The 12,941-nt window shown below is 35.3% G+C and overlaps 1 protein-coding gene across 1 annotated transcript; it reads left to right on the top strand.

Moving 5' to 3' along the window:
* Positions 1-4,240: 4,240 nt before the first annotated feature.
* On the top strand, positions 4,241-12,888 carry LOC140432063 (uncharacterized; the record flags this gene model as incomplete). Its single annotated transcript, XM_072519910.1, has 2 exons — positions 4,241-4,457; positions 12,717-12,888. Coding segments are annotated over 2 exons (389 nt in total), but the record flags the coding sequence as incomplete, so codon positions are not given.
* Between the last annotated feature and the right edge of the window lie 53 nt (positions 12,889-12,941).

Below are 12,941 nucleotides of genomic sequence, written 5' to 3'. Positions count from 1 at the left end.
TGCATGCTCATCAGCAGAACACAACAACCTCCGATGCAACTACATTAAAAAAACCGAAAAATAGAACAAGTGGAGACATACACATACCTTGGAACCACAGTCACCACAAAATGGGACCAGTCAACAGAAATAAGATCACGAATTGAAAAAGCGCGAAACGCGAACAATATGAAAAAGTGGTTCACAAGCAAAATCTCAATGGAACTAAAATTAAGACTGGTCAAGTGTTATGTCTTCCCGGTCTTGTTCTATGGAGCACAGGCGATGGACCACAACGGAAGCCACTCTGAAGAAACTAGAATCCTTTGAGCTGTGTATATATCGCCGTATTCTTCGGATATCCTGGACAGACCACATCACTAACGTGGAAGTAATGCAGAGAATAGGCAAAAGCAAAGAAATAATCTTCACCGTAAAGAAACGGAAGCTTGAGTACTTCGGACATGTCATGAGGCATACTAAGTACCGGCTGCTACAGTTAATAGTCCAAGGAAGAATCGACAGTAGGAGGGGACCGGGAAGAAGACGACACTCATGGATGCATAACCTGCGACAATGGTTCGGTTTAACATCGACCGAACTGTTCAGAGGTGCCGTAAACAAAGTCAAAATAGCCTTGTTAATAGCCAACGTCCGAAAAGGATAGGGCAAAGGAAGAAGAAGAATTGTTTCTGGAAACGTTTCGGGGAGAAGATCAAGAGGACGATCACCAACTAGATGGTCCGACCAAATTAAAAATTCAGCCCTTAGAGCAGCTGAAGATAGAGACCAATGGAAAAGAATTGTTAGAAATATTGGAAGAATTTACGATCCTCAGTAATGGGGAAACGACAGAGAAACGACGGAGAGTGAGGGAGGGAGAGAGAGAGAGAGAAAGAGAGAGAGAGAGTGAGAGAGAGAGAGAGTTATGCGAATTATCTAAAGCAGAGGAATACTTGCAGACATCTTTTTAACAATTGTATGTTTTTGTGTATATTTTATATGTTTTTATGTTAACTGTTTTTATGTACTTATAGTTTTTACTGGTCATAGATTGTATTTGACGAATTTCAGTATGTACTTGTAAAAGTCAGATGAAATAAAGAATATTGATTGATTGATTGATTGATTGATTGATTGATTGATTGACAACAATATAAGTGGTAAAAAAATTCAAAGAACGAAAGACTAAAAATAATAGAATCAGAATCACTAGTTTTACTAAATTTTTAAATAATATTATTCTATATGATGCTCTTAAATATAACAATAGAATTTTGATATCATAGTCGTTTATACAGGGTGAGTCATGAGGAACTTTACATACTTCTACCATATGTAGAGTCCCTCAGGGAGCATATCATGTGGCCACTAAAAAATGTCAACTCCTCTTCTTTATTAATTAACAGGGTGATTTGTGTAATTGACCATTTATTTCATTTTACTGTAGTGTTTATACGGCTCATTTGATTTTTTTTAATTTTTGCATGATACAGTACACTACTATCAAGCATTCGACTGGTATTAGCTAAACTAAAAAAATCCAGGACTGGCTTTGGAAAAATTAATTTAGGGATTCGTATTAAATATTACAACCCTGTATAATTTTTTTTTAAAATGCAATAAGCGATTTTCAAACTACATAAATAGCCAATGAAAACGACATATGCGACAATGTTGTCGCACTTTTATTAATTTTTTAGTGAACGATCAAATCTTACCAAAAATAGAACAACCATAATGAAGTATCAAATTATAAGGTATTAATTTAAACAGATGTTATAAATTTCAAACATTTTAATTAAAATGAGTTTCTACAACATAATCTAATACATAGAAAATTAACATCTTTACTGTCACTAAGCGTCTATATTCTTTGCTGTCACTTTGTATTATCTCTATGATAGAATCAATTGTTTTTCAATTTTAAATTTTTACTCATAGATCGTATTGGTGCATTATTTTCGATAAATAATAAATTAAATTGATTAAAAAGTCAAAGTAAATGATTAAAATTTTATGTCAAATAATAATACATTGCATCAACTGTACTAAATAAAAATAAATCTAAAAAAGTTTAAAATGAAGGTTGGCGTTGACCGTTTGACGTTTCTTGATATTTTATACCCATTGTCATTATTGTTATTATCAATTGTTATTTATGTGTACAAGAATACATATTTCTTCTGTCATATCTACGTTTAGTACATTGTGTTAGTTTTGGTAGAGCTTTTGTTACTTTCGTTCAAAATGCCACATCAGTTTTCGACCACAGAATATGCAGACATAATATTTGTTTATGGATTCTGTAATGGGAATGGTAGGGCTGCTAGTAGAGAATATCGCAGAAGATTTCCTCATCGTCGAACTCCCAATCATCCAACATTTGGGTCAGTTTTTAATTATTTGCGAGAAAATGGCACTTTTCCTAGTGGAACAACAGAGCGACATGTAGATGAAGCGCAGGAAGATGACATTATGGATGCCGTTACTATGAACCCTACAATAAGCACTAGACAAGTAAGTCGAGAACTCAATGTTACTCAATCAAAAGTAAGTAGAGTCTTACAAAAAAATAATCTATAACCATATCACATTCAAATGGTTCTGCGACTACATGCTGGAGATGAGATCGATAGGTTGGAATTTTGTAGATGGATTAACAATAATCGACCAACGCTATACAGGACACTATTTACAGATGAAGCCCAATTTATCAGAGATGGGATAAATAATTCACGAAATTCACATGTGTGGGCAGAAGAAAATCCCCATGCTATTCGAGAACGTCGTTCTCAGTTTAGGTTTTCGGTTAACGTGTGGATTGGTGTCATAAATAACCAATTATTAGGTCCTCACTTTTTTGATGGTCCTTTAACAGGGCAGGTCTATTTGAACTTTCTACAAAATATTTTGCCGAATTTGCTTGCCAACGCGAACGTTGCTATCCGAGGGATGTATTTTCAGCATGATGGGGCACCCCCACACTTTTTACTGGCAGTGAGACAACATCTCAATAATGTTTATGGCAACAGGTGGATAGGACGTGCAGGTCCTATTTCGTGGCCTTCAAGATCCCCTGATTTCAATCCCGTTGATTACCATATTTAGGGACGATTGAAGCAACTAGTTTACGCAGTGAATATTAATAACCGACAACAATTAATTGATAGAAATATACATTGTTGTAATACTATTAGGAACGATCCCCAGAGTATCCGTAATTCAATACGTCAATTAACAATTCGGCAACAAAAATGTGTACAGGCTGCAGGGTTCCATTTCGAAAATCTATTTTAAATTATTTTTATTTTGTTACCATTATTGTATCTTTTCCAGTTCTAATTTATGGGTTTATCATAACTATGTACATATTTTTAGTTTTTTTGTTTTAAATTGTTCTTCGTTATTGTTAGCAGTTACTGTTTTTTGTTGTGCAGTGACTCAGTTTATCATTTCAATTAAAATGTTTGAAATTTATAACATTTGTTTAAATTAATTACCGTATAATTTGATACTTCATTATGGTTGTTCTATTTTTGGTAAGATTTGATCGTTCACTAAAAATTTAATAAAAGTGCGACAACATTGTCGCATATGTCGTTTTCATTGCCTATTTATGTAGTTTGAAAATCACTTATTGCATTTTAAAAAAAATATATACAGGGTGTAATATTTAATACGAATTCCTAAATTAATTTTTCCAAAGCCAGTCCTGGAATTTTTTAGTTTAGCTAATACCAGTCGAATGCTTGATAGTAGTGTACTGTATCATGCAAAAATTAAAAAAATCAAATGAGCCGTATAAACACTACAGTTAAATGAAATAAATGGTCAATTACACAAATCACCCTGTTAATTAATAAAGAAGAGGAGTTAACATTTTTTAGTGGCCACACGATATGCTCCCTGAGGGACTCTACATATGGTAGAAGTATGTAAAGTTCCTCATGACTCACCCTGTATATTATTTATTATTTTTTAGTTTAATTTGTTGAAAATTATTGCACATTTCTATATTTAACTCCCTTTAGTAGATAGAACCTTACATATTTATAAACATGTTATGTTGTCATAGTTTATATAAAGGTATAATCTAAACGTACACAATGTATTCTGTATAAATTAATGTTATTAACTTTATGCTAAATAAACCGACAATGAAAAACAATAAAAAAGCTTTCAAAAAAACTGTTATAGTATTTAGTAAACAAACATTATTTTTAAATAACTTAATAAAATAAATTTATTTCATTTTCAGTGCCATTGAATCCTGCCCGTGCCACCCGCAAATTTACTGCAAAGCGATTGGAAGATGATGAGGATACAGCGAAGGAAATGCAGAAACTGCGGGAGGCCAGAGCTGCAAGATTGGCGTTCATAAATGAGGAGGACAAGATTGAGAGGTCGTCAGTAGCAGTGGATGATGCGGTAAAAGCCAAGAAGAAGAAAGAGGACGAGAGGTTAGCAGAAGAAAAGTGAGTGCTGTGTTCGTTAACCACTTTCTAAGTTTTGTTGTGAGATTTGACATAACATTTTAATCAAAGATTTATAAAAGTAGAAAAGGGAAAATATCTCAATCGATGTTCCTTTTGGAATGCAATTAAAAATTGAGAATATGCCAAAGTCTGTTAAAAATATACAGAAGGGAAATAAAAAAGAATAGTTTAGAAGCAGTAAAGACATACTAAGAACTACATGTTGGTAATTTTATTACTCTACGACTAAATTGAAAAAAAACGGCAAATATTTGTTAAATTCTTAATACGGATTTTAAAGTTCTCCGTAAATTTCTAGAGATTTAAGAAGTCCTTAAGTATCCGACACCGATATTAAATAAACGCCATTTGATCGATCCTGACCAATTAATAAGCTTGGAGAATATAAAAATAAAAACGTTTATTGCCTTAATAAAATTATACATTGCACACTGAAGATATTTCAAATCTAAGATATTTTTGTCTTCTTTCTTGATGTACCGTTTCTGCACCATCTACTGATTGAACTACTTTCTTTTCTAGGTAGGTACTTGTCTTTAGCATCGTACCTACTTTCCTGATTAGTTGTGTTCGGCAACCACTTGGATAGACCCTAATCAGATGGTCGATCAGTCGGTATTTTGATCTGTGCATCCCCTGTATCCGATTCTTAGAGAGGATAGTCCTGGTCTTTAGAAGTCTTCTTGTGGCTTGGTGGAAAAAGTACCCTGTCCTATTCTCAGCCACCTCCTTCAGTGGTGTGTATTGTAGCAGGCAAAGCACCAGGGCCCGACAACTTTTATTCAGAATTTCTAAAAATCATGGAAGACGAAGGAGTAAAATGGCTTACGACAATGTTCAATAAAATCTATGACTCGGGAAAATTCCAGAGAGCTGGTTAAAATCTATATTTATTACTATGCCTAAAAAACCTAATGCAAAAAAATGCAAAGAGCATCGTATTATCATTCTGGGCCACACTCTTAAGACCTTCTTAAAAATTATACACAGAAGAATATATCAGAAATGCGAGTCACAGATCTCACGAACGCAGTTTGGATTCAGGGATGCGTTAGGTACAAGAGAAGCCGTGTTTGCGGTTCGGGTATTACTTCAAAGGTGCAGAGACGTCAACTGCAAACTCTGAGATAGCGCGTCAGAAAAGCTTTCGATAGAATCAAGCACGATAAGCTCATAGATATACTAAAGGCAACACTCTGAGATAGCGCGTTAACAAAGACCTTCGAGTAATCAAGAACATATACTACAACCAATCAGCAACCATTCGGGTGAAAGACCAACTAACAGAAGAAGTTGCAATAAAGAGAGGAGTACGACAGGGCTGCATACTCTCTCACCTATTATTTAATGTCTATTCGAAACACGTCATGAGCCAGGCCTTAGAGCATATCGAACAGGGTATTCTCATAAATGGTGAGCGCCTGAATAACATCAGATATGCAGACGACATCATCCTCTTTGCAGACAGTTAAGAAGGGTTTACAGACACTAGTAACGCAATTGTGAAGAATCAGTCAAGAATACGTGCTTGATTTTACCGTCAAGAAAACGAAGTACATGGTCATCAGTAAGAAGCATATTCCACCTAGTCAATTACTAGTAGATCAGTAACAAATACTCCAAGTGCCCCGTTACTACTATTTAGGAACCACCATAAACGACCAATGGGACCACTCAGTTGAGATAAAACAAAGAATTGAAAAAGCCAGGTCAGCATTTGTCAGAATGAGCAAGATATTTAAGAGCCACGACCTACCCTTTAACTCTAACTAAAACTGTTTATTGAGATGCTACGTATTTACAGTGCTGCTCTATGGGGTTGAATTATGGACACTAACTGAGGCATCCATGGAACAACTCGAGGCGTTTGAGATGTGGTGTTATAGAAGGATACTGAGGATCTCCTGGGTGGACCGAATAACAAACATTGAGGTTCTACGTCGGACGGATAAAACATTGCAAGAAATACAAATGAATTTTTAGCTAATGTGATAGGGTAAAACTTTTAGTCAATCCACATTCTATCAGTTGTCTTTAAGAAACAAATTTGAAAGTTCAACATTGCCATACCTTTATTATATACCATGGGACAGATGGACCAACAACACCACTGGATGAACAAGCGAAATATGGTAAAACTTCTATAAGCGACAACTCCTATAAAGTGCCCACCTGCCCATAACGACCGATTGTGAATTCCAGGTCATTAAAAATAGAAATATCCGTTATTTTACACCCCTTTCTACAGACCACTCTCCTAATCGAACATGGGCACCCATTATCGATATTCGATAGTATAAAAACACCCTGAATAAAAGGCAATCGAATTCAACCATTCTCAAGAAATATAAATAGGGTACAAATTCCTTAATGGTAGACAAATCCATAAAATTTGTTTCTCAAGCCTTTCAAAGCTAGCTTTTACATTTAGTTCTATTTTAAACTTTTATGTGTTAACTAGTGTTGCCTATTGCTTATTGATTTTTTTCTGCTTATCGAGTAATATTTGACTGTTTGTTTACTAGGGTATTAGTGTTATTTTGGAACTAACGAGTATGGCTTAAAATGGAAACGCAAAAACTCTCTATCAAATGATAAAAATATCCAATTAACGAAAGTCATAAAAGCAGATATGAGTAATAGATAGTTTGGCTTTCGTAATGTCTTCAAAAGAGTAGAAGCTCTGCATACTTTTACAACTCTTGCTTAAAAATGTGGAAACTAACGAAAATATCTTTTCGTCGCATGAGAAAGTCTAACTTCCTTTTTCCTCTAATTTTTCCAAAACATTTCATCCGTCAGACAAGAAAATCGGAAAACAAGTTCCGTCAGGCAAAAGGAAGAGTTGTTTTAGCTACTGTTGATGAAAGTATTCTGAAAAAATTAGCTGGTTATCTATGAATTTCCTCACATTAATTTTACCGACATGTTCGAGTTGACTGACGTTTTAAATGACCTATATTTTTAAGCTATGGAATTAGAAGAAGAATGGAGAAAAAATACCCCAGAACCAAAAAAGTCACAGAGGCAGTCAGTGTTAGACTTGGCTAAATGTAGTGATACTTAAAGTTTGGAGATACTCATCATCATCCAGCCTCAAGAGTCCACTGTTGAACATAGGCCTCTTCCTCATGTTTCCAACCCTGTCTATCTTGCGCCGCTCTTATCCAGTTTTTATTGAGTCTTCTTAAATCGTCAGTCCATCTTGTAGGTGGTCGACCGATGCTTCTCTTGTCTTCCCTTGGCCTCCATTCCAATAACCTCTTTGTCCATCGCCCATCTGTCATTCTGGCTATGTGTCCTGCCCATCTCCATTTTAGTCTGAGATATGTCGGAGATACTATGTATCATAAACTTTATTGCCGATGGGCACTCTACCGAACTGGGTCTATAGTCAATATTTTTAGGAATCGTCCCTATAAATCCCTGTAATGTACGCTACAAACGAATTCTGCATCCCTCCTCTTATTGGTGCGCAGCTCACGTCTATTGCTCTCGTGGGAGAACAGTAAAATTTTTTTTTATAAAACTACCATGCGATCCGCTATGATTTATGAAATTGAGTGCTGGACAGTTGAAAGGAAAAGAGAAAAAACAAATAATGTGGACATGAGAATGCTTAGATGGATAAGTGGAATGCCAAAAAAGAATAAATTTAACAATAAGTATATTAGGGAAAGTCTAGGGGTGGTACCAATTGATGGAAAAATGAGAGAGCCTAGGTTAAGATAATGGGGGAATGTCCAACTTCAAGTCGTTGATCACCCAATACGAAGACTTGCTGATTTGCACGTTCCTGGGAGGAGTAGCAGAGGAAAACCACAGAATACCTAATAAGGTACGCTTACGCATGACATATTTGTAAAGAGGAGTGATTATGGTAAGATGCAAGATAGAAACTTTTGGACAAAATCACACGGAATAAGTCAAATAGAATGTTGATGAAATATACCTTAAAAACAAGACCTTTCTTATGCATAAATAATTAAAAACGATAAACAATTAAACATTTTAACAAAATACATTACAGAATCATACAAAAGTATTAAAAAATATTGTTTTACTTACCAAACACCGCTAATTGAATTCGTCATTGTTTCACCAAAAGGATTTGGTTACTTTATTAGTAGAAACATTTGTCTGAATAAAAACTAAAAGTTGTTAGCAAACATAAGGTTTTATTACTGCCAACCCAACTACTCAATTAGATAAAGAACCTTAGATTCTTCTAAAAATATACCAAAAAAAAATAAACTGCAAATTATATATTTTGGGAACAAACATACAGTTTTTCACCTCTTTGCCAACTATTATTCCATGGTCTATTTGTAAACGCCTGCAGGTCATATAAATAATAACTATGGCTAATTAGTATGTTATAAATATGTCAAATTGCAGATAGTGAACATATTTTATTTACGGAATCTTTCTTCCAATATAAATAGAACTTAGATTTTAGAGTGTGTTTTAAAATATACTAATTAGTTTGAAAGTAACAACAAAAACTAAAAATGTATGCAAAATATATTGAAAAGTAACACTAACTGAATTCTTTTTGAGTTGTCTAGGATATGCAAACGATATAGCAATCGTTGTTAAGGGCAGGTTTGCTCAGGTGGTGTCTGAGAGAATGCAGTCAGCCTTGAATATAGTTGAGGACTGGTGTAAACAAGAGAGACTGATAGTCAATGCTCAGAAAACACAAATCGTCAAATTTACCAAAAAAAAAAAAAAACAGCACTACAAGGCCTAACACCACCGGTGCTGGGAAGAACAGAGATTTCATTTGCCAAAGAAACAAAATACCTTGGGGTATAGTTAGATCATAGGCTTACATGGAATACTTACATTCTGAAAACCACACAGCAAGCTACTATGTCCCTGGGCAGATGTAGAAGAATGTGCGGTAAGAATTGGAGACTTAACCCCAAAATGACTCTACGGTTATACATAAAGGTTATTAGACCCATGATAACCTATGGCTCGGTGTCGTGGTAGACAAAGACGCAGCAAGTGGGAGTGGGACGCTCATAGTCAGCGACATATAAGCCAGATGCATGATACTGAGAACAGGAAGCTAATCGAGGAGCTAAAAGCCGATATTGTGATCGGGAAACCTATCGATGCAACAGATACGAGGTATAGCTTTAACAATAAGTTCACTATTAAGATACCAGGCAGGGAAGACATAAAGGAAGAGATAAAGGTGTACCCATACAAGCTGCTACTACCTGGTACACGGATGGCTCAAAAACATTGGAGGGTGTGGGAGCCCGCATAGTAGGGACAAATCAAGGGATACATTTCTCGGTAAGTCTATCTAAGGATTTGATAGTTTTCCAGCCGTAAATAACGGCAATCCATCACTGCGTAGAAGAAATAGACAGGAAAGAACGTTCTGTTCAGTTGTTATCTTCACAGATAGTCAGGCAGCGCTGAAGACACTCAATTCTGTAGAGGTCAATTCTAAGCTAGTATCGGATTGCATGTGTGCCCTAAATAAACTAGGAGACCATAGCAAGGTTACGGTAGCCTGGATACCGGGGCACGAGGGTCATAAGGGTAATGAAAAAGCAGATAAAATTGCCAAACAAGGCTCATTAATGCCATTCATTGGACCGGAATCCTTCTGCGGCGTTGCAAAGGAGGGCTACAAGGAAGTGGGTAGCTCAAAAATCTCTGGAATAGTGGAGTAATTCACCAGGATATAGACAGGCGAAACAGTTCATTACAGAACATTTGCCAAAATTTACGGCAGACCTAATAAGCAAAGACAGGAAATCAGTCAAAGGTCTTCTAACAGGGCACTGTAAGCTGAATAGGCACTTGAAGCTGATGGGATTATCAGATGGTGACCTGTGCAGATTCTGTCACCTCGAAGAAGAAACAGCAGAGCACATTTTATATCAGTGTGACAGTCTGGCAAATGTGCGGTTCTGTGCATTAGGAGAAGAAAATACACCGGCAAATAGCTACATGGAAGGTACAGGCTCGAAGCTACCAGACTTTATAAAAAGGGTCAGGCTAGAGAATGTTATCTAGGACTAGAGGACCACAATAGATCTGAAAATGTCGCAGTGGAATAGGCCAAAAGGCCACCTTTCTAAATTTTATCTAATCTAATCTAACACTAACTGAAATAAAATCTAGTTTCGATCTATGCTTGGCTACCAGTTCTATGTAGTCCAGAGAAATAAGTTTTTTTCAGGATATCCCAATAGCCAAGTATTTGATGAGTTTTTCTGATAAAATATACGTATCGCGCGGACCATATGTATGCAATAAATTCATTTTTGGCCTGATTATGTACCATGTGAAAAAAAATTCTGAAACAGGTCGATTTTTATTCTTAAATTGACAATTTACAGTAACCGAGGCGATTTTGGAATTCTCTTACCACATTTTGTATGACCACGGGGGTTATTTTCTTAATTTTCTCCGTTATCCTAACTTTTAAATCAGCAATATTGCCTGGTACATTAAAATAAACTTTAGAAATAGGTAATCAGGTATTTTCGTATCTATTCTGCTAAACATCAGAGAAAAAACTTTGAAGATAATAAAATATTACTCAAAAATCCAAATAAACAATTGATATGAATCTAGTAGGCTGCTGTCATTTAGGTATTTAAAGTTACTAAAATACGTCAGTGTAATATTTTTTCGCGTACTAAATTTAATTAAGACTTTTAATTACTTATGGCTCATTTGTCCGAGACTCAAAGAATAGACATTTTAATTATGATTGGTTGTGGTAATAAAACAATAACTCAAAAGGAGGTTTGTGAGATGATTAATAATAAATACCCTGGTCAACAAGTTTTTGCAGTCTACCGTTAGCAAAATTTAAAAGAAGCTTCGTTATACTGGACATGTAAAAAATAGTGATAAACCAGGTAGAAATATTAAATAATGAAAAAAAGTAAATCATCTATTTTGAGAGTTTTGCATAAAGAAAAATACCATCCTTACAAAGTTCAGTTGGTTCAGGAGTTAAATGAAGATGATCCTGATAGAAGGCAAGAATTTTGTGAAATGATGATGGACAGAATGAACGCAGATTTGCAGTTCATAAACAAAATAGAACTGTAGATACAGGAGCAGAGAAAATCATCACTGGGTGTGTGAGACTCAAACGCAATTTCCTAAAAAAGTTATCATTTGGGTTGGTATCATAAACAATAAAATTATTGGTCCTTATTTGTTTGAGGGTACAGTTGATGGTGAGGTTTATCTAGATTTTTTGATTAATTTTTTAGTGCGTACATTACGAAGATTTTTTCCTAATGTTCATCATCCAAATGAAATAGATCGATCTATTTATTACCAACAAGATGGAGCTCCACCGTATTTTGCACGTGTAGTTAGAAATCATTTAAATGAGGTTTTTTTCAATAGGTGGATTGGAAGACGTGGAACGATCGAATGGCCGGCTAGATCCCCCGTTTTGACTCCACTCGATTACTTCTTATGGGGCTATTTAAAATCTAAACTATATTTTAATAGACCAAACAGTATTGCTGATTTAAAAGTTAGGATAACGGAAGAAGTTAACAAAATAACGAGAATTTCAAAATCGCTTCGGTTATTGTCAAGGAGTGAATGGTGGTCATTTCGAACATTTAATTTAATTGTAAAGTACATTGAAAAATCATCATCGTCAGCCCATAGTCGTCCACTGCTGAACATAGTCCTCATCGAAAAACCTCCATTCAGATCTATCTTGCGCTGCTGCAATCCAGTTGGTACAAATCCTCTTTATGTCGTCAGTCCATCTTGTGGGTGGTCTTCCCGGGTTTCGTCTATCCAAGATTTTTTTAGTCCACCTGTTATCCTTCATTCTTGCGACGTGTCCTGCCCCACCTCCATTTAATTTTGGCTATGTGTTTTATAATGTCTTCTACACTACATTATTCTCCTCTGTCACATTTTATTAGGCAGCTCATTGCTTTCAAGTGGCTAAGGTTTTGTCGATTTAACTTATAATTTAATTGTTATGCAACAATTTTTGACTAAAACTTTTATATAGCGTACTTCAAATTAACTGGCACTAAGGAGATAAAGCCATGACATTGAACCCTTTATCTATTATATTCAATAATGTGTCTGTTGATTTTTATTTGATTTACATAAAAAAATGCAAGAATACGATTCATTATTTGTTTTCTTAATGATGTTTTTAAATAACACTTTAAAAAAATTAAGTTTTAGGTATTTTAATTTTATTTCTGTTTATAGGGCTTTGGTAGAAGAACAAACAAGACGAGAAGCGCAAGCCAAGAAAGAAGAAGCTGCGAAAAAAGCTGAGTTGGCTACACAAGACGAACTTGCTGCACAAGCTGCCGCTGAAAAAGCTGCCGAGCTAGAACGACAAGCCGAGGAGGCAAGGAAAAAGGAATTGGCTAAACAGGTACTAAAATATTATATATTTTTTTTATTTAAGTAATACTCTGAGATAGCGCG

This window comes from Diabrotica undecimpunctata, unplaced genomic scaffold (genome assembly GCF_040954645.1).
Source record: "Diabrotica undecimpunctata isolate CICGRU unplaced genomic scaffold, icDiaUnde3 ctg00002705.1, whole genome shotgun sequence".
NCBI lineage: Eukaryota > Metazoa > Arthropoda > Insecta > Coleoptera > Chrysomelidae > Diabrotica > Diabrotica undecimpunctata.
The sequence above is the reverse complement of the archived record's forward strand: the minus strand, read 5'-3'. Positions and strand labels throughout refer to the sequence as shown.